Source organism: Scleropages formosus, chromosome 19 (genome assembly GCF_900964775.1).
Source record: "Scleropages formosus chromosome 19, fSclFor1.1, whole genome shotgun sequence".
Classification (NCBI taxonomy): Eukaryota; Metazoa; Chordata; class Actinopteri; order Osteoglossiformes; family Osteoglossidae; genus Scleropages; species Scleropages formosus.
In genome coordinates this window covers 19,896,285-19,923,826 of record NC_041824.1, presented here as the reverse complement: position 1 = coordinate 19,923,826, position 27,542 = coordinate 19,896,285, and the positions used below count along the sequence as shown (strand labels likewise).

The following is a 27,542-nucleotide window of genomic DNA, read 5'->3' as shown; positions in this document are numbered from 1 at the left end:
TTATTATTTTAAAGTTTTAAATAAACCAACTTTAAGCACCCCATATGGAACACCAATATTCTTAAATACATTTTTGTAGAATATTTAAGTATTACATTAACAGCAATTGCTTAAAGCAGTGATGAGGTCCAATTTAAACTTTACAACTATGTTTATTTTCTAAGTGGATACATCTTTTACTCTCAGTGGGTGCATCTTGGGGATGTCCACTCAGTTAAGTTCAACAGTGTGTTGCAGTTGTGTTTTTTCCTACAACTGCAAACGGGCTTTGACGCTGCTCTGACTTATCCACGCGTACTCACACTGTTTTGAGTGGATCGGCCAAGATCAGGCTTGTTGAAGAGTAAGCGATATGTTTGGCCAGGTCATGAAAACACACCAAAGAGATTGATTCTTCTGTTCTGCATTCGTGTGTGACTAACTTAATACTGTACATACACAGTGGTGGTGCAGCGGGTTTTGCTGGGTCCTGCTCTCTGGCAGGTCTGGGGTTTGAGTCCCGCTTGGGGTGCCTTGTAACGGACTGGCGTCCCGTCTTGGGTGTGTCCCCTCCCCGTCCAGCCTTATGCCCTGTGTTGCTGGGTTAGGCTCTGGCTCGCCACAACTCCGCTTGGGACAAGCGGTTTCAGGCAGTGTGTGTGTACAGTGCCGTGAAAAAGTATTTGCCCCCTTCCTGATTTTTTGGGGTTTTTTTTGCGCATATTGGTCACAATTAAATGACTGAGATCATCAAACAAATTTTAATATTACACAAAGAAAACCCGAGTAAATACAAAATGCAGTTTTTAAATGATGATTTCATTTATTAAGGGAAAAAAGCTGTCCAAACCTACCTGGCCCCATGTGAAAAAGTATTTGCCCCCCCCCTTGTTAAATTATTAATGAACTGTGATTAACCACATTTTTTGGAAAGCTGAGTTAAATTTCACTTGCCACACCCACTGTACATAAAACACATAATGAACTCACACATTGTGCTGTGTTAAAATTAAGGAGATCTTCTATCCCTTAGAAATTTTCAAGGCCGCTTTTCTTTGCAAAAGTGAATATGCTTTACTTTTTTGTAAAAGAAGTAGATATTATTTGTTGTAGACTCATCACACACTGCTTTATGAAAACTCTAAATTTGTGGGCAGAAGAGACAAAAAAGTCCATGTGTCTTCAGTCAAATTTCTAATAAATGTTATGGTTACTAAAATGTATGTTATTCACAACAGTTTAACTAAAGCAATGTTGACATATTTTACTTATTTGAATATTCTATTAATCCTTGATGTTAACAAGTGGGAAGTGACTTCATCTCCTTTGGGCTATTAGAAGGAAACATTTAGCACAGCATCAGCATTACATTTGAGGTCATTTGAATCATTAAAATAATGACAATAAATATCTGTTATAGCTGAAAACAACGGAAGGAAACCTAAAAGCCTGTAATTATGGGAAGAGAAGGACGGCACTTTCCCAAAACCCAGCGTCAGTAAGGTCTGCCCTAGCACATCTCAGCATGTCTGAACACTAGACCTTCTTTGTTATCTTACCAGGTGTTTGGCACACCTCTTTGGGAGTCGTGGATACCCCTGTAAGCTGCCATAACCACATTTTTGGAGCATTTTTGGATTTGTAATTTTCTAATATATACAAAGTTGTATGCATTTTGTTTACAAATCCAAGGCTGGATGCTTTTTGCTCAGTTTTCGTGGACCCTGAGCAATTTCCAAGGGTAACACATGCCTCTTGTTGGGTGCAGAGGTCACAATGGGTTATGCTTGAGATTAACCAGCTCCAAAGTAATGCACCAGTTGTAGGTCTCTTTCTTGAAGATGCCTTAAAACAGGCGAAGTCCATGTAAAGGACATCTCAGCAGGACAGAGTCTCAAGAGAAAAATGTTTAGGGACAGCACAACAGGGTATCTCACTGGGTGACATCCTCTGAGTTTGTGTGCTTATTTCACAAACTGCAGTGGTTCATAGTGGTATTTGATTTACCATTACAATTTTGAAAAAGAAATTGGGCTATTTTTTGTTATTGCACCCGTGGAGATCAGTTGAAGGACTGAAAGAGATCAATGGATGGCCTTCCAGAAGGCAGCATGAAATACCAAAGAAATTACACACTTTCTGAACCGCTTGTCCCATACGGGGTCGCGGGGAACCGGAGCCTAACCCAGCAACTCAGGGCGTAAGACCGGAGGGGGAGGGGACACACCCAGGACGGGACGCCAGTCTGTCGCAAGGCACCCCAAGCGGGATTCGAACCCCAGACCCACCAGAGACCAGGACCCGGTACAACCCGCTGCACCACCGCACACCAAAGAAATTACAGACTGGGTAAATGGGTAAAATTTATAATTGTCCTGGATAAAAGTTTCATCTTACAAAAATCTCTCTCTCACACACACACACACACACACTATCAGAAGTTGCTTGTCCTGAACAGGGTTGCGGCGAACCGGAGCCTAACCCGAAAACACAAGGCGTAGGGCATAAGGCTGGACGAGGAGGAGACACACCCAGGACGGGACGCCAGTCTGCCGCAAGGCACCCTAAGCGGGACTCAAACCCCAGACCTACCAGAGAGCAGGACCCGGCCAAATCCACAACTGATCTGTATAGCGTGCATTTATGATTGAAGGTGTGCTGGTCAACGTGTTACATAAACTGCAATACTTAGATATGACTATTCCATGATTTCTCTTCCAAAAAAGAGAAGCGGAGAAACTGATGGTCCCCGAAGAATAAAAATGATCGAAACATACAGAACTCCAAATGATTTTAAGGCCTGCAATGTTTATCTGATATCTGACTGTAAATCTCTCTTTACAATGTTAGAAAAGATTTTACTATTGTATATCACTCATTGTCTTCATTGGAATCCGTCTGCATTCCTGTAGGCATATTCTGCATTCATACAGTCTACACCTACAGGAAAACTATGAAGGGAATAAAAACTCAAATTCCGAGCAATGCATTAAAGAATTAAATTTTCAATACTTTTGTAATGAAGAGAGATCAGGTTTTCAAACAGATATCCTTGAATTCAAAAGAAGGCAATGAAATAGGGTTGACCTATGACTTTTGATGACCGCTGTGGTTTGGGTGAAGCCGTCATCGGGCTGCAAAAGTAATGTAATGCAATCAGCAATGGTGAGGCACATAGAGGGCCCTCTTGGAATCTCGCACCGGAGTGCGAAAAGTTACAGACACCTCATTGTTTATCTGCAAACCACTATATCGCGAATGGATATGGTGGTTTGCAGATACACAGATATGCTCAATGAAAAATATTTAACAAGTAGAAAAAAACAAAAAAAAAACCTTAAAGAATGTTTTATGGTATTTTTATGAAAAAAGTGCTATTCATAGTTCACATCAGAAAAAACTGATATTTTAGGAAAGTGTAGATTATACACTGATTTCTACATGGCTCTATAGATGAACTTCTAGAACTTGCAACATTCCAAATTACTTTGGGACACCTTCTTACACACATCATTGCAACGCTTAAGGTTTTGCCTGCACTTGTCTGTGCCGGTGTTTACGGTACCACTGTAGAAGGAAGTTGTTTCAGTTGATCAATTTCAATACTACAACTAGGATTTTAGATTTGACAAAAACACGGTACAAGGAAACGCAATAAGTTACTTTGTTTTCTTCTACTATATTATTTATGTTGTTAATTTTTAAATAGTGCATACAAATTAAATACAGGGCGAAAATCAGTGTTCTCTTTTCGCTGTTAAAAAATGGAATGGAGTGGACTTTTCAACAGACAAACGAGTCCTGCTCCACTTGTTCGCGGAGCGTTCGGACCCAAACGACTGAAAGGAAGGAGAGCTGGAGACGCGAATGGCAACTGTGGGCGTGGTCGAGGAGGAGGACTTGTGCGGAAGTCGGTGGGCGTGGCTGAGAAGTGACCTATACGAAAGTTACCAGGCGGTGTTTATCTTTGATTTGACGACAAGGTGGGCGGTACTAAGGCTGTCTATGGGCGGGTCCTCAAGCCAAAGGCAGTGGCCGAAGTTTGGATTGTTTAACAAGGGTGGGCGTGGCTAAGGTGTGTCTAGCGAGGCAGGGGAAGGTGACTGTCGCCGGTGTACCTGTGTAAACCCGCGTAAACACGGGACTGGGGAATAGAGGTCGCGTTCTGCGCAGGGATTGCGTCGCTGTCCGGGACCGCCGCGATTTGGAAATGGCGGTTGAGCCGTTGCGGTCAGCCACGTCCTTCGGGGCCGCGGAGGACACATCTCTGGCACTGCCGTCCGACAACACCCTGCGCTCGGGGCAGCGCCGCGTCCTGGACCAGGTCCACACCATCAAGAGGAGCAAGTCGAAGTCGGTGAAGAGCGGCCCCGAGTCGCCAGCAAGTGAGTTCAAGTTCTGAAAGAGTTCCTTTTTCCCCCACGACGTAATCATGCGTAATAAGGAACGTCCGACTCCGCGTGTGCGTGTGCGTGCAGTTAAGAGACGCACATGATTGAAGGAATTCCAGAATAAACCACATATGAAAGTACATCAGGGAACTGTATTTGTGTAGGAAAGGCGAAACGTGCTTTATTAAGGAAAGTGCGGCGATCTTATACTTAATCCTGTTTTGTGATGAAGGCAGTGATTTTTTTCCTTTTGCAGATGTTACGCCACCGCAAAATAAAAGACCCCCAAATGCGTATTCGTAATAAAAAAAAACGTACTCTCGGTCTCAAGCCGCGGCTTCTGTTCTGTTTAAAAATGCGTTTATTCAATATATGGCAGTTTAACGAGCAGTAGTAAAGCGGTGGTCATGTCTCACTCAGTGTCAAGGTTTGCCCTCCTTACCTCACTGTAAACAGCCATTTACTCCTCTGTTTACTCTCTTTGTTGTTCCCGGCGCGAGACGAAAGCGCTGTAATTCAATTCACTTAATGCATTTCCGCCACTATTTGTCGTCCCCTTTATTATGCATTGCAAATTTTTCAATTTCTTAGACATTCGCTCATTTAGCAGACACTTTCTCAAAAGCAACGTACATCTCACGGAAATAAAATAATATATGCGTCAAATCAACAGAGACGTCGCAGATGCAGAATCGTGAAGTACAGAGTTAGTTTACTTTCCACATATGATCATATGAATCAATATACATCGAGTAGCTGCATAAGGTTTATTCAAATGATAACCAATTCCCCATCATAATAAATAATTTTTTAGGAATTTACATTTACATTACAGGAGTAGCTGTGTGAAGATTTATCCGTTATTCAGCAGTGCCAGTTATGATCTCAGAGTTCTAGACTAGCCTGAACATTTTACACATTACAATACATGTACTTACGAGATCATGGAGAAACTGAATAATAAATTTATTCAACTAATACGATAACGTCCATGTTCAGTCCAAGTTTAAGATAATTAATTTATCGGATATGGGATGCGAATCAATTCAGGGTGAGTGCATTTCTAAGGGTGCTACTACTATTTATTAGGTGGGATTCGAACCTGGGGCCTCGTGGGCAGGGTAGCAGCTCTGGGCAATGATTGAGCTAGCTGCTGTCCCTGTGAGATTATTATTATTATTAGGCGTTATTATTTTGAAGATAAAAAACGCTTTAAAAATCAAATGCATTAACTAGCGCTGTACTTATGACTAATAAACTATAAATAAAGTAAACAGTCACAGTGGTAAAGTGATACAGGCAGGGTTATTAGCTGTTAAGGGATTTTTGACGTATTTCCATTATGTGTTTCAGTGCATAGTATGCGAGCATGGATATCAGGGCGTTTTTTTTTTTTTTTTTTTTTTTTTTTTTTTTTTTTTTATTTACTCCACTCTACTCTTCCTGGGTAAAATTTAAACGGATATTTTGTAGATTGTATGTTTTACACATTTCATATTTTGCCCTATTTTTGTACAATTATAAATTCACTGAGAAATGCTTTAATAAAAAGCAAAATTAAAACAGAATTTGCTCTGATTAAAATATGGAATTTCAATTTTGGTGTTAAAAAATAATCATCCGTTCATTGAACTAATATATTGTAAACACATTAGTGAGAAAAAAAAAAAATGTAGACAAAGAAAATTACAATGAAGTCAATATAAATTTTAGCCTGAAAAAACTGCCAACTTTCTGGTATATACACAGAATACATAGAATAAAATCTTTGTTCATATTTTCATTCTCTGTGGATGAAAGTGTTTCATTTGTTTTAATGTTATTGCTGTCTGCAAAACAAATTTTCTGGCTAAACATAAACAAATAGTCTTGCAAATTATGTGATGTGATGATTGGCCTTCAGTTAATGAAAGACAACTTTTCTAAAATTTTTCCTTATTTTGAAGATGAAAACAGGACAAGTTCAGGTGGGTTCATGTTCACATTTGACATTTGTTTAAAGTTGTTTACAATTTACCAGTCTCGTTTTAAGCATTAAGTGTCAGGTCTGCTCCTTCCACATGAAACACACTTTACTGTGTTTGGACAAGGATTACTCTGATTTCATGATGAATAATATGAAGGTCTTTGGTAGTTGTCTATGTTCTGATTTGTATAAATCTGCGGAACAGTTTTATAAAAACGCACCCGATTTGTTTAGTAGCGGAGGTACATAAGATCGCTCAGTAACAACGGAAAATCCTTTAAAATCCACACAGAACACATGACAAAAAGTTGATTTAGCTCGAGTGTACTATTAAACGTGGCATCTGTTCCCCAGCAGAACCAGGAAAAGAATTTTTTAAAATTATTCTGCAAACATTTTTTGGAAAAACAGAAAATGTAAAGAAATTTCTGTTGACAGTCATTTGTAGTATTTCAGTAAGTAGCTTGTTTTTTTCTTCCTGAACACTCTTCTTCTAAACATGACTTACATCTTAGATTCATCAGTGTCATCGTACTAACATGTAAGAATAAAAATGCATTTGTCATCATCATCATCATCATCATCTCATAACATCATATCAGTCATCAGAGTAATAAGGAGGACCAACCTTGACTTCACTGCGCACCCCCCACGTTTAGCTCAGCTCTACCAGAAAGAAAAACAAAAAAAAAAAAACAAACACGTGTGGCTACCTGTGTGTTTCTCACAGCTTTTTGCAGTTTGAAGTTGGTCTCAAAAATATGTGAACCTATAGGGAGTGTCACACCCACAACATCGGCGCATGAGGAACACCTGCGGCGGCTCACGGGGCAGAAGCATAAAAGGCGTGAGCAGAGCAGGGGCAAACGTGGAACCTTGTTCAGTCTTGCGGCTCGCTCATTTAGTGTGAACCAATCTTCCAATCTTCCAATCTTCCCTTTCCTGCCCACCCTCGACCTTGTTTCCCTGCCCCTTCTCCTGCCTTCCCGTGACTCCTTGGTGTCTTCGATCTTTCCCTAGTTTCACGGATTCTGGCTTTCGGATTGTCCCATTGACCACGTACGCTCATCGGTTACCCTTTGCTTGTCTTGTGACCACGTCTCTTGGATTCCCCTAATAAACACCGTCGCTCTCCAGTTGGGTCCGACGACTTACTTCCGGAACGGAACGTGACAGGGAGGGTCATTATTCTTGTATGAAATATTAAAATAAACTTAGAAAATGTAAATCCTACATTTTAAAATAAACTTATAACATGAATAAATGATTATGATTTACACACCTGATTCTACTTACCTACTTGGTATAATCAGTACAACTTGGGCTTCACTTATTTTTACACCTGCACTACTTGTGTGTTTCTACTACACACGATGTCCTCTAGAGCAACATATAGAATTGGTCATGACACACCTGTTATGTCACATGAGGAACACTGGTCCTCATTAAGTAACCATTTCATGGTAAAACTAAGGAGCACATGGGTTCACATACTTTCAAACTCTTGAATGCATTCAAAGTTGAATGATTTCACTTACATGTTGCCTTTTTTTTTTTTTTTAATCCAGGCATTTGACTGATAATTGTGCTCTTATTTCAACCTTTCTTTTTGATTTCTGGGATTGGAATCTAGAATACCCCTGACTGAATTTTAACTACTATCAAACATCCATTCAGAGAAACAGGGTCGTCTGATGGTGGGAATGATGTGTTGCCATATTAAATATTTAAGTTGCTTCTGTAATTACATTTACCGAACTATTAAATGTATTAAAATCGGAATCACAGTCTATAAAAATCAAAAGTACAACAAAATTTTTGGTGCATGTATTCAAGTTCTCTGTTTGGTGTGGAATTTGAATGCGGAATTTCTCATCTCACTGTGAGCCCATATAGTTGAAATTAAAAAGGGAATGAAAAATGTTCCAGTTATTCCTCTTGCAAAAACATGTCCTGCTAAAAGAAGACTTAGTCTCATTGTGCACTTTTATTTATTGTTTGTGAACAATATATGATGTTACAGTAGTAGTGAGGCTTGAAGCTGCAACCGTGAAATTACAAATCCGAGTACGATAAAAATTCCTATACCTAATGGAGATGCGCGATGAATGACCTTTGCTAGTGCAGAAAGAAAGGCTGTCCTATGTGTTTAATCATTCTCTTATGTGAGATTTAAGCCTCTCCAGGTTTCCCATATGTACAATGTTACTGCAACCATTTTTACACTATTATTTTTATTACTTTAATCTGAACTGACAGTTTTACACATGTGTATGATTAAATATTTTTAGAGTTTCAATGCGTTTTTTGCTGTTAGAATGAATTTTTTATTGGATCAGGTTGTAGTTTCTCAGGTTTGTTGCACATCTTAGACGCTACGGTGACCGTGAGCGCCACACAGTTTAAAAAAAAAAAAAAAACTATCTTGAAACCAGTGATGTTTGTGAACATTACATGGAAAATAAAAAAAGGTAAAATTTAATGTATTTAATATATTACTTTTTTATATTTGTTTATTTATTTATGGCCGTTCAGTTGGCTAGCAAAAATGTATAAGAGAATGTTTGTGCCAGAGTTGTCAGCCTGATTTATTACATAATTTCAGGGTTTCTTTCAACAAAAAAACTGTGCAGGGGAGCTGCCACATTCTTTCACCAGTGCAATATTTGCTGTGTTACATAACATGTACAAGGTTCAGCATTAATAACATGTCATTCACAGTTTTCTTCTTTTCTTTCTTTCCACCTTTTGGCAGGAAGCAAATTATTCTTAAATTGCAAATGATTTTCTTTTTTTTTTTTTTTTTTTAAATCTGCATGCTATGTAATCTTTATAAATACCAAAATAAGAATGCTGATTAAATTGTCCCAGCAATCTTTTGGGCAGAGGGGATCATATTGTTTCAGTATGAGATTGTATAAATTGAAGACTCTTGGTGATAGAAGTTATGCGAGCTGTGCGGTTGAACCCTAGAGCAAAGTATTTCACTTCAGTTGCTCCACTAAGGATACAGCTGTATAAATATAAATATGTAAGTGCCTTCAGATAAAGGCCCTTGTGAAACACTCACATAATTACTTGTACATGTATTTTTCTATATTATAGAACGAATTCCACAACGCACACATTTTCCCTTTACAAGCAAAAACTATGAACACATTAGGGGGAAACTGAATAATGTTTTGTTTTTTAGAACAAAATGTTTTCACAGTGTTTTCAAAAATTGCTTTGCATAGCAAGACCCTTTGCTCTAGGGTTCAACCGCACAGCTCGCATATCTGTAATTTTCTTTACATTGCTATAGGCAGACTTCGCACAAGTGATACGAACACATCTTCTTTCCATATTCTTTCCTGATTTTCTCGTTTTTCTGACAGTGTTTCTCACTATTTTCCCCATGTCATTCATGGCTGCAGTTCATATCCAGAACAAAGCATACTCTACATTTTTCGGAATTCACACGAAACAAAGAAGTATGATGAAACCCCTCTGCAGAGAGTGACAGATCTCCAGCAATAAGCCAAGAGTTAGGTTGACCTTTCTTTTTTTTTTTTTTTTTTAATTTCTTTTATCCAGGTCCACAGAGTGATGCTGTCTTCACCGAATTTCGATCATTTAAGTTTTCCCCCACCAAGACCAATGCCAGTTTCTTCTCAAGGACTAATTCCAGCGGAATGACCATAAAATCAGTACAGGTTTGTTTCATTCCCCGTCATCTCTTTCAGTTCAGGTGATTTTTTTTTCTTGCAGATATGCAGATGTGTTTTGCAGTTTGCTGTGTTTTGATTGGTTTGAAAATTTAGCGAAGAAATCGTCCAGCATCATTTTCTAACTTAGAATGTGAATTTAGTCCTCATTAGCATCTGAATTTTGACATTCTGTTTAATTTAAAGTCAATGCCATCTATGTGGCCAGGACTCTGAATGGCATAAAATAGTCAAGCTGTTCTTGTTGGAATTCTTCAGAATTAGTTTTGTAATGGGAAACTCCCTTTGTTATACAAGTCTCTTATTGCTATATTCCACAACAGTTGTTTTTGCCCTTATCAAATCATATGCACAGCCAAAGCAACTATTGCGTCTAATTTCATCCAGCAGCAAGTGTGTTATTTTATAGTTTTAACTCATTTTAGTCATTTATGGACATTCAAACTGTCTTCTTCTTGAGGTTTCACAAAAAGTCAAGTTATTGTTATTATTATTATTGTTGTTGTTGTTGTTGTTGTGGATAATAATAAAGTTGCCTTTGAAAAAAGTGTATTCTAAAAAATATTTTGAAAGAAGTAAATATATATGAGGGAAGGAAGAGGTAAATCGCAAAGCACAAATTGCTGTAATAACGCTTCCTTTATTGATTAGAATCTCATAGTTAAGTGCATTTTTTTTTGTAAAATACAAGAGATTTTTCAATTTATACACCTGCTGTGATTTAAATAAACAGGGTCTGATTTTGAAAAGGGCGGTGCAGTAGTGCAGTGCATAATGCTGGTGTCTTACAGCTCCTGGACTCTGCATTTGCACAAGGGTTTGAGTTCGGCTCAGTGTGTACGGAGTTTGCATGTACTCTCCGTGTTTGTGTGTTTTTCCTCAGGGTGTCACAGTTTCCTGCCTCAGTCCAGAAACATGTGTTTCTGATGAAAGTGACAGCTTGAAATTGTCCTTAGTGATTAAGTTTGACAGTGAATGAGTGTGTGTGATTGCCTTGTGAAGGACTGATGTCCCAGTGGGGATTTACCCTATGCTTCTGGGTCAAATTGCACGCAAAACATATATTTTGAAGTCTGGCTTTGTATTTCTTTGTTATATAAACATTGCCAGAGACAGTTATGAGTAATGTTATAATGATGCATACTGCCCAAGAGACGTGTTTTCAGAATGTACAGTATTTGACAGATTTGACAGATTTGACAGATTTCCCTCAAACAGTGTGTTTATGACACTAAATACCCTTTCATTTGCTAAATGGTGTTGAAGGCGTGACAGACATCACTTTTCCTCAAATATAATAGCCGTCTTTTTTCAATGGAGCTGTTAGCTTTGGAGAACCTTCCGTCCTTGTGTTCAGATCAAATTTTGCTAATTGCTACTTTCTCGCTGTTGCACAGGTATAGCCAAAGGCACATGGTCACGCAGTGAGAAAGCTTGTAAGATGTGTAGAGAAGAACTGCTGGGTACAGTGTGTGCAGTCAGTCCCGACAGGTGCGGGTCGGTGCGGAACCACTTGTTCTGAACTGTTACGGCTTGTCAGTGGACCTTTTTGGAAGGCCAGAAGTAGAATAACAAAGCAGAGACGGTAGTATGGTGCTGTTCAGCCGCAGCGCTGAAGAACCGAGTCCAGGTGGTTTGTGTATCTGCTGGGCAGTGAACCATCTGATTCAACTTACGCCCTTGGCGGAACTTGTTTATCTCCCTTTCTGAGCTCATGTGTCGTATAAAACGAGCTGGAAAAACAACATGTTTGTGTCTTCAACAGCAAAGTTGAATATCCCTCCCATAAGAGGGATAGTGTTGATGGGAACGTGGTGGTACAAGGCGGTGTAACCTTCTGATGACACTCAGGAGTGGTCCTTCAATGGTAAAAAAACAATGCGTGCAGCCTGAAACTCAGTGGGAAATTCTGAAGTGTCCAAGGAAGGGATAGGAATGGAGGGCTGTCCTTTGGACCCCTTAGCGATGGTACCAGAGAGATTAAGAACTGAGCCATTCGTGAGACTGACTGAGCCTTATTGAATAGCGATTTATAGTTTTACTTGCTCTTAACTGTTATGCTGTTCATTTAGAAGAAGAGTTGTGGCGATGCTAAGGATACAACTTTCCTCAATGATTGGTCGTGGTCACTCATAGCCGTTTATGGAGTGTAAAAGGAAAGCAGCCCGCAAGTGTCCTAGTCCCTCAGAACTGCCGCAGAAGAGCTGGGAACAAACGTCCGCTTATTTTCTGCTTAGACTTGTCAACCAGCTGTCTCCTCAGAAAATAAAAACAGGATCCAGCGAGTGTACTCACACTTCTGAATGGTACTGTATGTACAATATATCTGTAGTAATGGTATCTGTAGAGGTATATTTGAATGTTGTGATAGAACGGTTAAAGTTTGTGCTTTGTAGTTCCTGAGCTGATTTGTGGCCATGGGTTTGAGTCCATCTCTGGGTGTATGTAGTTTGCATGTTTTTCTCCATGATGCACTCTGCAGCGCACTGGCAAACTACGTCGTTCGTCCCTTACCTAGGAAACCATGTTTTGACTGACTGGCACTTCAACACACACGTCTACCTATGGAAAATGAATCTGTGACTTTTTATTCCCGTAAAATGTTTATTCCGGGCTCAAGCCGTTCCACTGTAGAATGTGAAAGCTCCGTATTGGCAGACTAGGACATAAGGACATGCTAGAGCTGTGAAAAAGTGGTCTCTTACACTGCAGGAAAGGGGGATTGTGGATTGGGAGGTTTACCACATCTGTTTCTCTCTGAACATCTGCTGTCTGAAGCAGGTGATGTAATAAAAAATGGCAGCAACAGGAAGGAAAATTAAACAAAATGACAATTTAGGGATAAAGTGAGAAAAATATGATCTTTTTCTTTGAGAGGTGAAATATTTTCACGTTCTCAAATTGAAGGTCTTGTACACTTGAGAGCAAGAGGCAGTAACAGTGCGGTAATTTTAATTCTGTGCAACGACTTCAAAAAACCATGACCTTTGCAAGATTAATCTCTTTTCTTGAAAAGGAATTTTTACTACTCAAGTGCCTACAAAAGTGCCGACTTTGCTCGTAATTTCATTGTTTTACAAGCTACTTTAACCACTTACACAAATAGGAGGGCAGTAATAGGTTACAATAACAATGCTTTTATGCCTCTTCTCAAGTTCTTTTGAACATAAAACGCAAGCCGCAGTGTTAAAGCAGCTCTTTAACACCCACAAAATAACATGTTGATGAGACTATGACTAAGTGCGCTCGGTTTTGGGTTTGCCTGGAACATACGTGAAAGAACGAACGAGGGTGAAGATGAGAAAGTCGTGCTGTGATGTGGTACAAATCACAGTCTTTTACTGGACCTGTCTGTCTCTCAAGGTGTCTGTGTGGGGATTGGGTTGTCCCATGGAATGTTCCCACGTTGATATCTCTTATGCTGCACCTACCTTTGACCCTCCGCATATTTGTATTGTATAAAGATGTAGGACATCCTGCCGGCGTCTCTTGTAGGTTTAACAGCCATGTGCCTCACCCACCCCTGTTGCGGTCACCTGTTTGTTCAGATCCCATCGTAGCTGTCAGTCAGCTTCACGGTGAGAATCTGGTGCACCTTCCTTCTTGGCTACGTGCTGCCCCAGAGTGCTAGGGCTGGATTAACGCTTTGATTGTGAATGTGATTGACTGTACTGCCCAGGACTTGACAGGAAAAGTGTTTGCTTAAAGGTGTTGGCACACCTGATGATTCGGTGGAACTGGGTGGAGTGCAGGTGCCTCGCCTTGTTTGAAGGCTGCCGTGTGACTTTGGATCGGATGCTCGTGGCGAATTGTTTCTTTTTCCCAGAGCATGTCTCAGACTGGTGTTTTGCATCCTGGTTGCGAATTCATTTGTATGCTTCGCTGAGGTGGTACTCAACGCAGTGGGTCTCAGCCTTATTGCTGAAATGGGGTACCACAGTAGACACATTCGATCCATTCATCTGTTTATTCAAGTAGCTGTAGGCCATTAGTTGTGTCTCAGGGAGGATCACAGCTGAACAAATCCCCTTTTTCCATAATGCTGTTGCAAGTTTTGAGTCAACGGTCCAACCTGAAAATTCGGATGAGCAGCGTGACATTTGGAAGGTGCGCATTGTGAATGAGCTACCTGTGCTGCCCATTCTGGCTTCCCGTCTGTTTCATTACTAGTGAATGTGATTTACATGTATATGTAAACAAATGAAGTGTAAACATGGGAGGGAAGATAAGTGAGGCAAATCTAGTGAGGCAAATTTTATTTTTCTTTATTTTTGTGCCTTTTTTTTTGACCCTGTGGTGGACTACAGTCCTGCCAAGGTATACCCTGCTTCCCAGCATCCTACATTTCTGGGATAGGCTCCAGACTACCGCAACCCTGCCCAAGACAAGCAGTAATCAATAGCGAGTGAATGAGTTTTTGTTTTATAATACAGCCTTATCCCGGGATACAAGCATTTGGTTTAGAACATTATGAATGGTATCATTGAATGCCCGTACTTTAATTCGCAAAAACTTCCTTCGTATTTACTGTCACCGATTTTGGATTCACATGCCTTCTGATAGATGAGCAGCATGTGTCTGACAGCATCGCATTGTCTTCTTCACAGCTATATTTCAGCTTGTGCTGCATTAAACTATTACCCTCCATTACCCCTCCATTGTTCGCTAGTTCTACCTGTTATAATCTCGGCAATTATGCCCCCCCTTTACACTGTTAGGCCACCTGATATCAATGTGTGTCACGCCCCTGGGAACGAGCGGCTCGCCAACACCTGCGACCAATCAATGAAGACCCAGGATAAAAAGAGCTCCGTGTCCGAAGGACGACACGGATTCTTGCAATTGCCCTCGAGGTCTTGCAGCGTCAGTGGTCTTGTTCTGTTCCGTGCCTGGTATTCCTGGTTATTGACCCTCGCCTGCTTTCCGCGACCACCAAGTATAGCCTTCCCCGTGAATTGACGTTTGAGCCTCATTCGACCCTTGCCTGTTCCCGACCCTGATCGTGCCCAGCCCTTTGGACTTGGAGGGAGAAATAAAACCAACCCGCAACTGGGTCCGCACTCCCCACCTGTCTCCGGCCACTCTGTGTGTGACAGTGCGTGTTAGGCCATCTGATATCATCAATGTCAACTTGTTTGGTGAATGTGAATTTATTTGCACTGTTTTCATTTGCTTCATATGGCTGTTTTTTTTTTTTTTTTTGCATTAAAGATTAAATTAATGCATAAACACTTAGTATAATATGTATGTTGCGTTAAGTGTACGGTACGTAACAGCTATGAAACAGTGGAACAAGTACAGGTAGACATACAGTATTACAGAGTAATTAATGAAGGGAAGCTACATTGTGATGTGATAACTATTGTTGAACTGTTGAAATAATTGTGTGCATTTTAACGGGACTTTAAATGGATAGCACAAATGGATTTCATTTTTAGGCTCAGGAACACATGAAAATTATCTTTGATCTATGATAAATCACCTTAAAAACAGTCTAACTTGTGATGTCAAGGTAACGAATGGTTTTCGTGAACCTGTTTTTAAAGACATAGTCATTATGAATAGAAGAAGTGTCAAGGCACTTTCCCAGTATATGTAAATGTATAAGTATCTCAGTTTCTGTATATCACATATAATGAGCTGTGCCACACCGAAAGCACGTCTGGGAACGGACAGATTTAACTTCACCTGTGCTTGTTCAGACTAGTGCGGCCAACTGCTGCTTGAGACCAGGAGACATGCCTCCTCTTTTGAACGTCAGAAACTGATCTAAGCTAGACTGAGCCGGGCTGTGCCGGCCCAGACTGTGCATGTTGTAACAGTGCCGTGCTCTCGTCCTCCAGCCGAAGCAGGAGCAGAATCGCTCTTTCACCACAAAGGGCTTGACCAGGCGGCAAATAAAGAGCATCTCTGGGCCCCACTGTGGGATGAAGCCTAGTTGCAGTGACCCAGCGTTGGTCAAGAGCCGCAGTGCTACTCTGCCCATCCACAGCCAGCGCACCAGGATTTGCTCTGCCACCAATGGATTCACCCAGTCCGTGGGCAGCAGCGCCGCCCAGGTAGTTAGCGGCCAGGCTGCACTCCTCCAGACAGTCTCAAACCAGTGCAGCAGTGAGTCCAAAGCGATAGTCACTAAAGGCAAGACCGAGGCCGATGGGTAAGTGGAGGAGACAACACCTTGACCCGAATGAACCTTTCTGCTCCAGTCAACACATTCTCCTCTTTACTTGAAGTCTGATCCCTCTCAGTTCCCCCTCATTGCTCTTTGCTCTTCCATCCGCTGACCAGGTCCCACTGGAATGAAAGCATTTCAGACTTGACCCTCAAGGATGCGGTAGAGTACCTCTCCAGACCTGAGGAGAGGTATAAGCTGCGTGGCGCCTCCTTCATACAGCACACCACCTTCAAGGATGACAAAGCCAAGCAGGAGGTGAGAGCAGCTGCCCTTCCTGCTCACCAGACGGACTGCCTGGCTGTACATTTGCTTCCTCAAGGTTGAATACTAGGCATGAATATCATAAAAAAATGATGATGGCGCAGCAGACAATATTTTTCTAAGATTTGACCAGAATCACAGTCCTAATGCTCCCACACTAGTCAATGGTTTAAAATCCCTTTTATGGCCTTTTAAAATGTACCTAGTAGCTAAAAGCATGAAAGAACCCTCATATTTTCCATCACAAACCTAATACCGTATGTGTATAATTTGAACCCGCGCCCTGCCCTCCAGGTGTTCGATCAGCGAGGCATCCCCGACCTGGTGAATCTGCTGCGCAGCCCCAGCCCCCAGATGCAGCAGACGGCCGCCGCTGCCCTCCGTAACCTGGTGTACAAGAATAGCGAAAACAAGGAGGAGGTGTGGCGCTGCGGAGGCATGGAGGAGGCGCTGAAGCTTATCAAGGACACAGACTCCATCGAGACGCAGCGACAGCTGACAGGTTAATGACGGAGGGATTAATGACATTCTTGAATGATGTTTGAAATCAGTTTAGAGAATTTAAACCTGAAAATAAATTCTAAAACTTAAAAAACATTAGAATGCATGCTACTGCATGTTTACAACAAAATCAGTTATAATACCCTCAGTTATAATCAGCTATAATGCTTCCCTGACACAGCTGGTAGTGTAGGGTTTAGCGCTGCTGCCTTTGGACCCAGAGGTCGCAGGTTTGAATTCCACCTCCAGCTGTAATGTTCTTGTGCAAGGTACTTACCTTAAAATGCTCCACTAAAATGACCTGGCTGTAAAAACAGTAATTGTAGGTAGTTTAACATTGTAAGCGGCTTTCGAGAAAGGTGTAAATGTAAACAACATGGTTATTGCTGAGTAATATGTAATATTTTCCATACAGAATGCTAATGTTAATATTTTTTACTGTCTGGAATTTTTTTTATTTTTGTTGCTCGCTGCTCGGTTTTGGAAAAGTCATCAGTGCGATCACAGTTAGCTGAGTTTCAGCAGCTTGGTGTGAGGAGCCACGTGTCTGGAATGCCTGTCTGCGACCCATAGGTCTCCTGTGGAACCTGTCCTCCATGGACAAATTGAAGACTGAGCTGATCCAGGACACCATGCCTGTGCTGACTGAGAGTGTGGTGGTGCCTTTCCTCCGCTGGACCGACACGGGCGCCAGCAACAACGTGGACTCAGAAGTCTTCTACAACACCACAGGCTGCCTGCGGTGAGGACCTGCTGCTTCCGCCAACCTCGATTCACCCTCTTCATCTACAGTGGCACAGAGTTTCAGTAATAGCTTTACACAGTCAAGCCTTTTGCTCCATAATGTGTCTTGAGCAATGATGTAATTAAAGAAAAATGTTTTAAAAAATATACAAAGGAAAACCGTATTTTATATTATAGTTTATTAAATGTAGAATTTAACTGAAATGTTATAACATAGTTTTATACAATCTTTTTAAATTCTCCTGGGCAGTGGTATAAACCATTCCTGATGAACTTCCTGTTTTTTGGTTTTCAAACCAATTCATTGTCTTAATTTGCCCATACACTTAATTTTCTTTATTATTTTAACAGATTGTATGTGGCAATCAGAATATATTTTCCCAAAGCATGCTAAAACATTTCTAGTTTTGCTTGATATTAAAATACGAAAGAGTTTAGGTAATTGGATAATAAATGGAGAAATTTGGTGTAAAATCTTGCATCTACGGATACCTGCCAGAAAAAGAGTTTGACATCTCCACTTTACAGGGAATGCTTAAGGGCAAAAAGATCACTGTTAACTGATTTTTCTCTAACCTTCTCACTTATGCAACCAGTAGCAAGTGCTGACAGATCTGCCTGTTGTGGCTTCACAATGTTTGTTTACCATGATCGATTCTTTCTATATTCTTCTATTGTTAAAGCACATTATGCCTCGCAGTGGGACTCTAGCCAACACAACTAGACCATTTCCAGTCTGTGAGAAGTAGGGATTTACAGTGTAAACCCACTCAAAGGACTTACAGCAATGGTTTTATCTCGAGTGCCTTACACTGTGAATGATTTTTGTACTTCTTCTGCTTATAGAATTAGATATTTTTAGTGATGGGGGCAGGGTACAATAGGAGAACAGTAGGTCCCATTCTGGGAACTCAGTCCTCCAGCCTTGTGGTTAAAAATGCTGCTCCTCTCCCCCGAAACTCATGTTCTCTTTGTGAAACAGGAACCTGAGCTGCACAAAGGAGGTCGAGCGGCAGGCTATGAGGAACTGCCCTGGCCTTATTGAGTCTCTGGTTGGCTACATTCAGAGCTGCGTGGAGACGGACAACCCGGACGACAAGGTGGGCCTGAGTGGTGCGCAGTTGATACGTTATGGCACACAAATGAATTCAGATGGCAAAAGTTTAAGCATAATCTTGCCACTTGGTCTGAGTAGTGTTACTTTAAGGAATTTGGCTTTATTTATTGAGTTGCACTCATCGCAGTCCCAATTAGTATGTAGTAACTGATGAGGAAATGTACGACAGTACGGAAGATGGACTTTGAATGTCTAAAAGGATCGTACTTGAAGGGCTTTTTCATTATGGCCATTCTGGGGAGACTCATATTTACTAAACTGATCCTGATCTCTAGCAACTGGTGCTGCTGCATTTCATGCCATAAAACCTGTAGCACCAGTTAGTGACCTCCTGTCTTTATTCACATGTCTCTGCATCTCTCCCTTCTGGCTAACTAACAGTCAGTGGAGAACTGCACTTGCATCCTTCACAACCTCACCTACCAGCTGGAGTCAGAAGCCCCCAGCCATTTCAGCATCCTCACCTCACCATCCCCAAGGAGCACAGCCAGCAAGAAGACCCAAAGCATCGGGTGCTTCAGCCCACAGAGCAGCAAGACCAATGAGCAGGTGAGTTTTTATTCCTGAGTGATGTAAACCCTAAAATGATTTGTGTGAAAGTAACTTCTCCACTTGAATCAATGCATTTTGAGATCTGTCCAACAAAGGGGTGAGAAACACACCACCATTTCGCTTTTCTCCTTCAATTATCAAATGCTCAAATTCAAGGCTGTGTTTATCGCAGTGCTGCAGCTTCATGTTGTCTTCCTGCAGAGATTCACTGATGGGCGTCATTCCAGTCTGTATGAATTCATGGGTGTGTAGCAGACTTACTTCCTTTGACGTGTTAATCACAGCATGACTCTGTTGATGGCAGTTGCCTTCAAATGGCACCAATGGCGCCTGATTTTTTTCTTCAACTGGAGCTCTTGTGGAAACAGCTTTGGTCTGACACTGTCACAAGTCATCCAGAGCAACATTTGCTTTATTACATATGGCAATATCTGTTATCTTAATAGCACATGTTTACAACTCTTCTGAAAACCAGGCATATACAGTAATATAACAGTAAGTTAAGGCAGTATCTGCTGTTGGAGTAATGCCAGCTTTTACAGTACATATGTTTGCATAGAGTCTAGATGAATAATTATTAACCTTGTACCCTTTGCCTTGACGTATCAAAGGCATATATAAGGCACGCAAATAAAGTGTTATTGCCCCAGAAATTACTACACATATAATGTGAAAGATCCTGGAAAGGGAGAAAAATGTATTTTTGAAAATCTGTAAGTTAAACATTCATAATATGAGGACCCGGTGTTGTATACTTATTTAAAATCAGTTACAGTGCTGGGGCTGGTGCCAAATAGTACACATTTAAATCATTCACTTGGCCTAGCCAAGCCGTATTTCGACGCAAAACAATCCATGTTGAAAACTGAACATGGCACAGTCAAAAATAACACATTTGTGAATGTCTTTAATATCGTGTCTGCGATGTAAATATTAGTATAGTACATTTGTAGTAAATATAAGTCATACAAAAAAATCGAGTGTTTTAGCCTTGAGTTGTTGGCCAGAGCAGAGTATTCCTCCACAGTGTCTCCTGAGGAAGCTCTTCAGGGAGGGGGGCATCTGTACTTCCATAAGGATTATGGAATAGAAGGATAAGACTATTGCATGGAGCTTGAATTCATGCGTTATAATGGACCTAACCTACGTGGTAAACCATAAAAACAATTTGCCTGAAACTAACTTTTGCACTTAAATCATTGAATTATGAGATCTGTGGAACAAAGAGGCAAGGAATACACTTCCCTTTCAGTTTTCTCCTGCATTTACATTTACTTCTCTAAACAGATAATGCACAATTTTGCAGAAATTTATAAGAAAAACCTCAAAATCTATAATTTGACAAAATAAATAAAAAAAAAAAAAAAAAAAACAAACCATCCCCTGTGCACATATTTAACTGTCTTTCATTCTTTACGTCAGATATGAAAATACTGCGATAATGATTCTTCGGTCAAGTAGTTTTTAACACACAATATTCTTTTTGATCTGTCCAGAACCTCTTTGACTTTCCACTGCCAGAGGACAGTGATCCCAAGGGTTTAAGCTTGCTATACCACTCCAAGACGATGCAGACCTATCTTTCACTGCTGGGGAGCAGCCAGAAAGACTCCACACTGGAAGCCTGTGCTGGAGCTCTGCAGAATCTCACCGCCAGCAAAGGAGTAGTAAGTCTCATTTCATGGGGCAAACAGATGAATCAGGTCATCTCTGAAAGGCCATTGCACTGCATCCTTGGTGGGTTTCTTCCTGGAGGGCAGCATCCTGAAAAAAAAATGCATTAACATGAGGAGGTTATACTGCTCCTAATGCACAAAGTCTGTTCTGTGCTGAAATCCTGCGATTTTTAACTTTGGTGCTGGAAGGCCAGGTCCTGTGGGTTTTTCAGCACTCGGTTTTTCCAGTAAACCACTGAGCCCTCAGAAAGAGGGTTAAATTGGTTTAATTGAAATGGGAAGTTTGTCATGCTACCAAGCTACAGCAGAAACCTCTTGCGCTTGGACTATGTTTAAACAGCTTTCCTGCAATCTTCAGCAGTACCCATATCTTGACATCTAACCCCAATACCACAGCTGGCATTAAGGTAGTCCCTCTGTCTCCAGGTGTCCAGCATTCTTAGCCAGACTATTGTGCAGAAGCTGAACGGCCTCCAGCACATCACGCCATTACTGCAGACCTCCAGTCCTAGTTTGCAGAAGACTGTTGTGTCCCTGGTGGGAAATCTCTCCCGGAACCCAGTTCTCAAGAACACCATCGGTAAGGACTACACATATGAAGCACAGCATATGTGCTGTGGTTAAGCAGCTGACTCAGTTCATTGTTCTTTCACTTGCTGGGCATGTTGGATAGGGAGACTTGAATTATTATGTTTGTAATATATTTACATTCATTCATTTAGCTGATGCTTTTCTCCAAAGCGACTTACACTGTTAAGGTTACGATTATTTACCCATTTATACAGCTGGTAATTTTACTAGAGCAATTTTTAGGGTAAGTACCTTGCTTAAGAGTACTACAGCCAAAGGTAGGGATCAAACCTGCAACCTCTGGAGCCAAAAGCAGTAGCTCTAACCACTACACTACAAGCTGTGTGTAATTGTGAAATGAGTCCAGTTGTGAGATGATCCAAATTCCAGTTGTGAGATGATCAGATTTCCATTATTTCAATCATTACCCTAGCCTAACAAAGGCATATTTCCATACAAAACAATCCATGCAGCTTTTGAATAAAACATAGTTACTTAAAATTCATTATAACATCATCATCATACATATACACACACACACCATCTGAAACCGTTTGTCCCATACGGGGCCGCGGGGAGCCGGAGCCTAACCTGGCAATACAGGGCGTAAGGCTGGAGGGGGAGGGGATACACCCAGGACAGGCGCCAGTCCGTCGCAGGGCACTCCAAGTGGGACTCAAACCCAGACCCACCGGAGAGCAGGACCTGGTCCAGCCCAGTGTGCCACCGCAGCCCCCTCATTATAACATACAAAATGTATTTATATGCATTATACTTACAATGCCAACATGCTCATCATTAACTGCTTGTCTAGTGCTGGTTTGCAGCGTGTCCATAATAGGTTGTGAGGCTGTGTACACCCTGGACAGAAGCATTTTCATAGTTTGGCTAATTGGTGATTATGATAAGAATAAATGAAGTTCACAAGATCATTACATATGTCTTGTAGTGTGCTATGTGTCAAAAGTGCAAAAGCTTTAAACACGATGGTTTTCACCTGATTGCAAGATGAATGCTGTATTTACACTAGTGAACCAGTATTAATGTATTTAAAGCAGTTTAAAATAACTAAGGTGACAGTTACATGTATGTAGTTTATAAAAGTTGCTGTTAAGGGAGGAGCAGGTAGTGCCTTGTATTCAATGGATTTTGGTTCAAACGCTGCTCCTTAATTTCTCCTTTAAAAATTACAGTAGTGCATGCATGGGTAAACAATTGCAGGTTCCTGCTGAGAAGAGTCTTTGGAGCCACTATTTCTGTTGTGTATCTTAGCTCATGGTTGCAGCTGGTTGACATTGTCAATGTCAATAAAGAGAATTAGGAAGTATATACAGCAGTTGATTCTGTTGCAGTGGAATTATGACTGACTTTGTACAACCTGACTTTCACACTAGTGGTCATTGTTTCCAAGACAACGCTGAGGTTAACACACTATATTTAGCCACAAAATAGCCAGACTGACACCATCAAATGGCAACAATGCTAGGGGTTTCAGATACCAAGAGTGAAATTCTGTCTCAACATTGCTCATACAAGTGGCAGTGAGCAATGAAGTACCTGTTGTGTAGGTAAAATGACTGTATGATAGGCAAAAATGCTGTTGTGTTGAATAAACAATCTTTAAGTATGTTTAAAGGGTATGTATTTTCATAAGCTGTTATTTCATAATACTGGACTCATATTCTGTTCTATAAGAGTTCAGTGTAATAACAATAATAATAAATTTATTCAAAAATAAATGCATTATAAATTGTAAACTTCCTTATTGTGCTGTGAAGTGACTAAGTGAAATCCTTTCATATGATGTGCTTCAAGGTGCACTCATGTCTGCCCAACATCTCTATCCTTCTGGCTTCAAAAATCAAATTCCTGCACCTCTCAGTCTGGTGATGATGAAAATTATTTAACACCACGGAGAGTGTTTAGAGGATCGTTAACCCTCAGTTTATTCAGTGTTATATTGAACCATGGCATGGAGTTGTACTGGCGATTTACTCTTTGTAGCGTAGGGCAGCCATGACCTGGTCTTGAGATCTGAAGACCAGCCAATGACCTGCTGCTGTTATACTTTCCCGTAGCACGACAGGCCCTCCCGCAGTTGGCCAACATCCTAAGCGCCGGGGTCGTCGACAAGGCCAACTCGGACGACGCGCTGTCCACGGCCTGCTGCGCCTTCCACGGCCTCGTGATGGCTGAGCCTGAGCTGGGGAAGAAGGTGTTGAACGAGTCCCTGGTCAGCTCGCTCAGTAACATCAGTTGCAATGGGTGAGTTGCCCAAGAGCCTGGCTGACATAAGTACCGAGGCTGAGATTTGCACCTACGCTCAGGAGGACCACTAGCATGTTATTTTCTACTTTGTGCTCAGGAACATTCCTCTAGTTAAAAAGCCAGTGCTGTGCATCATCTGTTATTCTCAGACACAGTATAGCAATAGAGGAAAGTAGAGGAAACTCTACTTATATTATTTATTTATGTATAACTGTATACGTAACTGCATATAAGTGCGTATAATATAGATTACTATTATTGATTCATAATGTTATAAATATTTAATATATGTGTATTATAGATCTATAACTATAATGTGTACTTGTGCAGGGATATAGTAAAAAACAATATGATTATATGAGTAAATGTTACTTTACACTACACACGATACAGTTGTGTCACCTGATTGTTAACATTTTTATTTTTGTTGCTAATGACAAAGCTGAAATAAAACATTTACTTTTGCATTTATTCATGTTGCAGACACTTTTCCCCAAAGCAACATACCGTACATCTCAGAGAATAAGGCAAAAGCGCATTACAACAGAAAGAACGTGTGCGTTTGCCACAGATTTAAAAAGTACACAAATGTACAGTTTTTGGGGTCTGTTGCTGTGTGCGGTGTGCTCGGCTTGTCTTTTATTTTTCATTTTTATTTTTATTTATGTATTCTTTTTAAGGCAACCTAATCTGTAGCCTTTTCACCCCCTCACCCCCCTCTCGCCCTTCCTGTCAGGTATTTGCCAAAAGCCAGCAAAGCTGCCTCTGTTCTTCTTTATTCTCTCTGGTCAGAAAAAGACATTCAGAGCTTCCTGAAAAAGGTGAGACTTCTCGAGTCTTTTTTCAATTAATTCCCAGAGGACATAGCATGAAAAACGCGTTACGCTTCTTCACAAAATACGTTCTTCGGCGTTATTAAAAAATGTTTCCTCCCTCCTCGTGTCAGAGATTAAATTCCCTGCTTTAATGTTGCTTGGACTCTGTTGGACAACAAAAGATGGAAGAAACAAATAAACTCTTAAACCCAGTAACTACTTGTTTTTGTTATTATCATGAGTCAGCATCCCTTTAGATATGAAGCTCGATCAAACTTATATGTGGCCAAGGAGTTGCTCATCCTCAGATTGCCATCGCCTTGTGCTCGCAGGCTTCCACTGGAGGGCGGGGGTGCTGTTGAGGATTGTGATGAAGATGGGGGTTTGGGGTGGTTACATAACCCCGCACCGTGGTGAGGCATTTAGAGTGTGAGGAGGGTGTGGGAAGGTGGATTTTACAGGCTTGTCTGTTTTCTCGTCCACTCACCCGTACAAAGGCATGCTGCAAAAAAATAAATTGAAATTATCTCGGCTCCCCCTCCCCAGCCCCGCTCCACCCTTCCACGACAGGCTCATTGAAACGGAACAGGTCCATAATCCAGAAATACGTGTTTGCTTTGCCTTCGAGCTGCGAGGCCAGGCCACAAAACACTTCCTCCCCTTTTTTGCCAGAGCGGTGCGTGTCTCGGGTTGCATATCCTCGGGCGGAAAAATCGCTCTGAGTGACATTTCAGCCTCTGGTGCAGAGTCCTAGCAATGCGTCAGTCACTGTCACTTTTTCTTTTACTTTTTCATCTCTTGAAGAGAATGCAGTTTTACACCAAAACACTTTTGCCATCCATCACATTACTCTGGCATTTTAGTTTTTTTTTTTTTTTTCTTTGTAGTTAGGAAATCCATGGCCTTTTTACTGACTTTTGTAAAACATGTAAAATATGCAAGTTGAATCAAAGTTTTCCACTGTTGCTCACTGATTATGATCACACACACTTTCACTTGCACACCATGGGCCATTTAGAGTCACCTATCCACCCCAAAATTAATGCTTTTCGACTGTGGGAGGAAACCAGAACACACGCACACACACACACACACACACACACGAACATGGGAAGAGTGTGTAAACCCCATACCGACTGAGATGGAATTCAAACCCACAGCCCAGGAGTCATGATGCACCAGTGCTACAAACAGTGTCTATGTACCATCCTCCAGTCCTGTTGTTGTTCCCTGTTTCTTTTATTTAATTTGCTTTTATGAATCATTTGAGGACTAATTTCATAGCCAAGGTACATGATATAGGCTACAACATATGTAAAGCATTACTAAATAAAGAGACCAAGCACACAATAAAAGCAAAACAAAGAATGTAAATAAGGAAGCAACCCTGGTACGATATCACCTGTTTCACACTTGAAATGGGTTGGACTGATGCATGTTTCGGGGAAACAATTTTTTCAGTGTTTGTGCAGGAATCCTTGGCCGTTATGTTCTTTTCATCCTAAGAAAATCCAAAAAAGGTTATTTGTCTTTTCCAGCAAGGAATGTCGAAATGTACCTTTGTGAATGACATCACCAGCTTTGCCCACAAGTCTGCCCAAGTCGTTGATTAAGCCGTTGTCTGGACCATCCTCAGAAGGTCGGACAGGTGACTGAGCAGCGTTTACCTACCTTGCCTGTAGTTTAATGATAACCTGATTTTGTATTGCCTTTTAGGATCTTTGTTTGAAAAAAACCTAAGTAGTAGGGAACACGGTAGTCAGGGCACAGCTCTTTGGCCTAAATATTTCAAATTTACTAAATGTTCACATCATGAGAAACACTGAAGTACCTATGTGCATGCTACTTACCTTGAGGTCTATTTAAATATTCAGCCGAATTAAATTTTAAATTGCTTTGGATAAAAAAAGAATGAAGGAACTCAGAAGCCCATTAAACAAAATGCAAATCTGATATTTGTGCCTTTTTTACTGAAAAACCTTTTCCATTCTTTGTAATGACTGAGTCACCTCTTCTTTTTTAAAGGATGGCTCTTTGACGATGAGGAAAGTATCAGCACTGATGTCCAAAAGGAACACCCGCTAAAGTCAGTGTTGGACAATTGAACGTATGGTTGTCTTTTGCCTTAATGTATTATTTTGCTTAAAGTTCTTCAATTAAGCAAATTAATTAAATGTTTCTGTTTTTACAGTTTTCTTTAATATTGGGACACTGAATAGGGGTAGAGGAGCTCTAAAATGATCATTTTGCTTTCAACAACGTAGTAATATGTATGACTCAGTATAACACAAGGTACTTCATATAATACTGCAAACGCAAGCAAAACCATCTACTGTATTTATCAGCATAGTAAGACTGTCAGCCTCCTCCAGGGGCAACATTCCATTGTTAACAGCCACCTCCAATTCTATTTTCTCAGTTTTTTATGACAATTTTATACCCTCATCTGTGCATGTTCTAAGCAATTCATTTGCTGAGATACACACATGTCCACAGTTTTTTTTTTTTTTTTTTTTTAAACTTGGCATAAGTGTGTTCTTGTGTTTGAGAAAGGGGGTACATTTTTCATGTTTAGCACAGGAGATTTTATTTGAATGTATGTTTGTTGTTTGACATTGCATAGTGTAACACACACACACACACACACACACACTGTCTGAACCGCTTGTCCCATACGGGGTCGCAGGGAACCAGAGCCTACCCAGCAACACAGGGTGTAAGGCTGTAGGGGGAGGGGACACACCCAGGACGGGACACCAGTCCATCGCAAGGCACCCCAAGTGGGACTTGAACCCCAGACCCACTGGAGAGCAGGACCTG

The 27,542-nt window shown here is 40.9% G+C and overlaps 1 protein-coding gene across 2 annotated transcripts; it reads left to right on the top strand.

Annotated features, from left to right (window-relative positions):
- The first annotated feature begins 4,053 nt into the window (after positions 1 to 4,053).
- Positions 4,054 to 27,369, top strand: pkp1a (plakophilin 1a). Of its 2 annotated transcripts, none has more exons than XM_018760681.2 (14): positions 4,054 to 4,364; positions 9,913 to 10,031; positions 15,887 to 16,200; positions 16,332 to 16,473; positions 16,774 to 16,981; positions 17,554 to 17,722; positions 18,707 to 18,824; positions 19,223 to 19,390; positions 20,890 to 21,060; positions 21,496 to 21,649; positions 23,718 to 23,904; positions 24,644 to 24,728; positions 26,261 to 26,361; positions 26,748 to 27,369. In XM_018760681.2, the coding sequence occupies exons 1-13, from the start codon at positions 4,190 to 4,192 to the stop codon at positions 26,333 to 26,335; spliced, it is 2,085 nt and encodes a 694-aa protein (XP_018616197.1). In that variant the 5' UTR covers positions 4,054 to 4,189; the 3' UTR covers positions 26,336 to 26,361; positions 26,748 to 27,369. The 2 variants fall into 2 exon arrangements, with proteins under 2 accessions (XP_018616197.1, XP_018616196.1); XM_018760680.2 differs by having other exon boundaries at positions 26,261 to 26,370.
- The last annotated feature ends 173 nt before the right edge of the window (positions 27,370 to 27,542 follow it).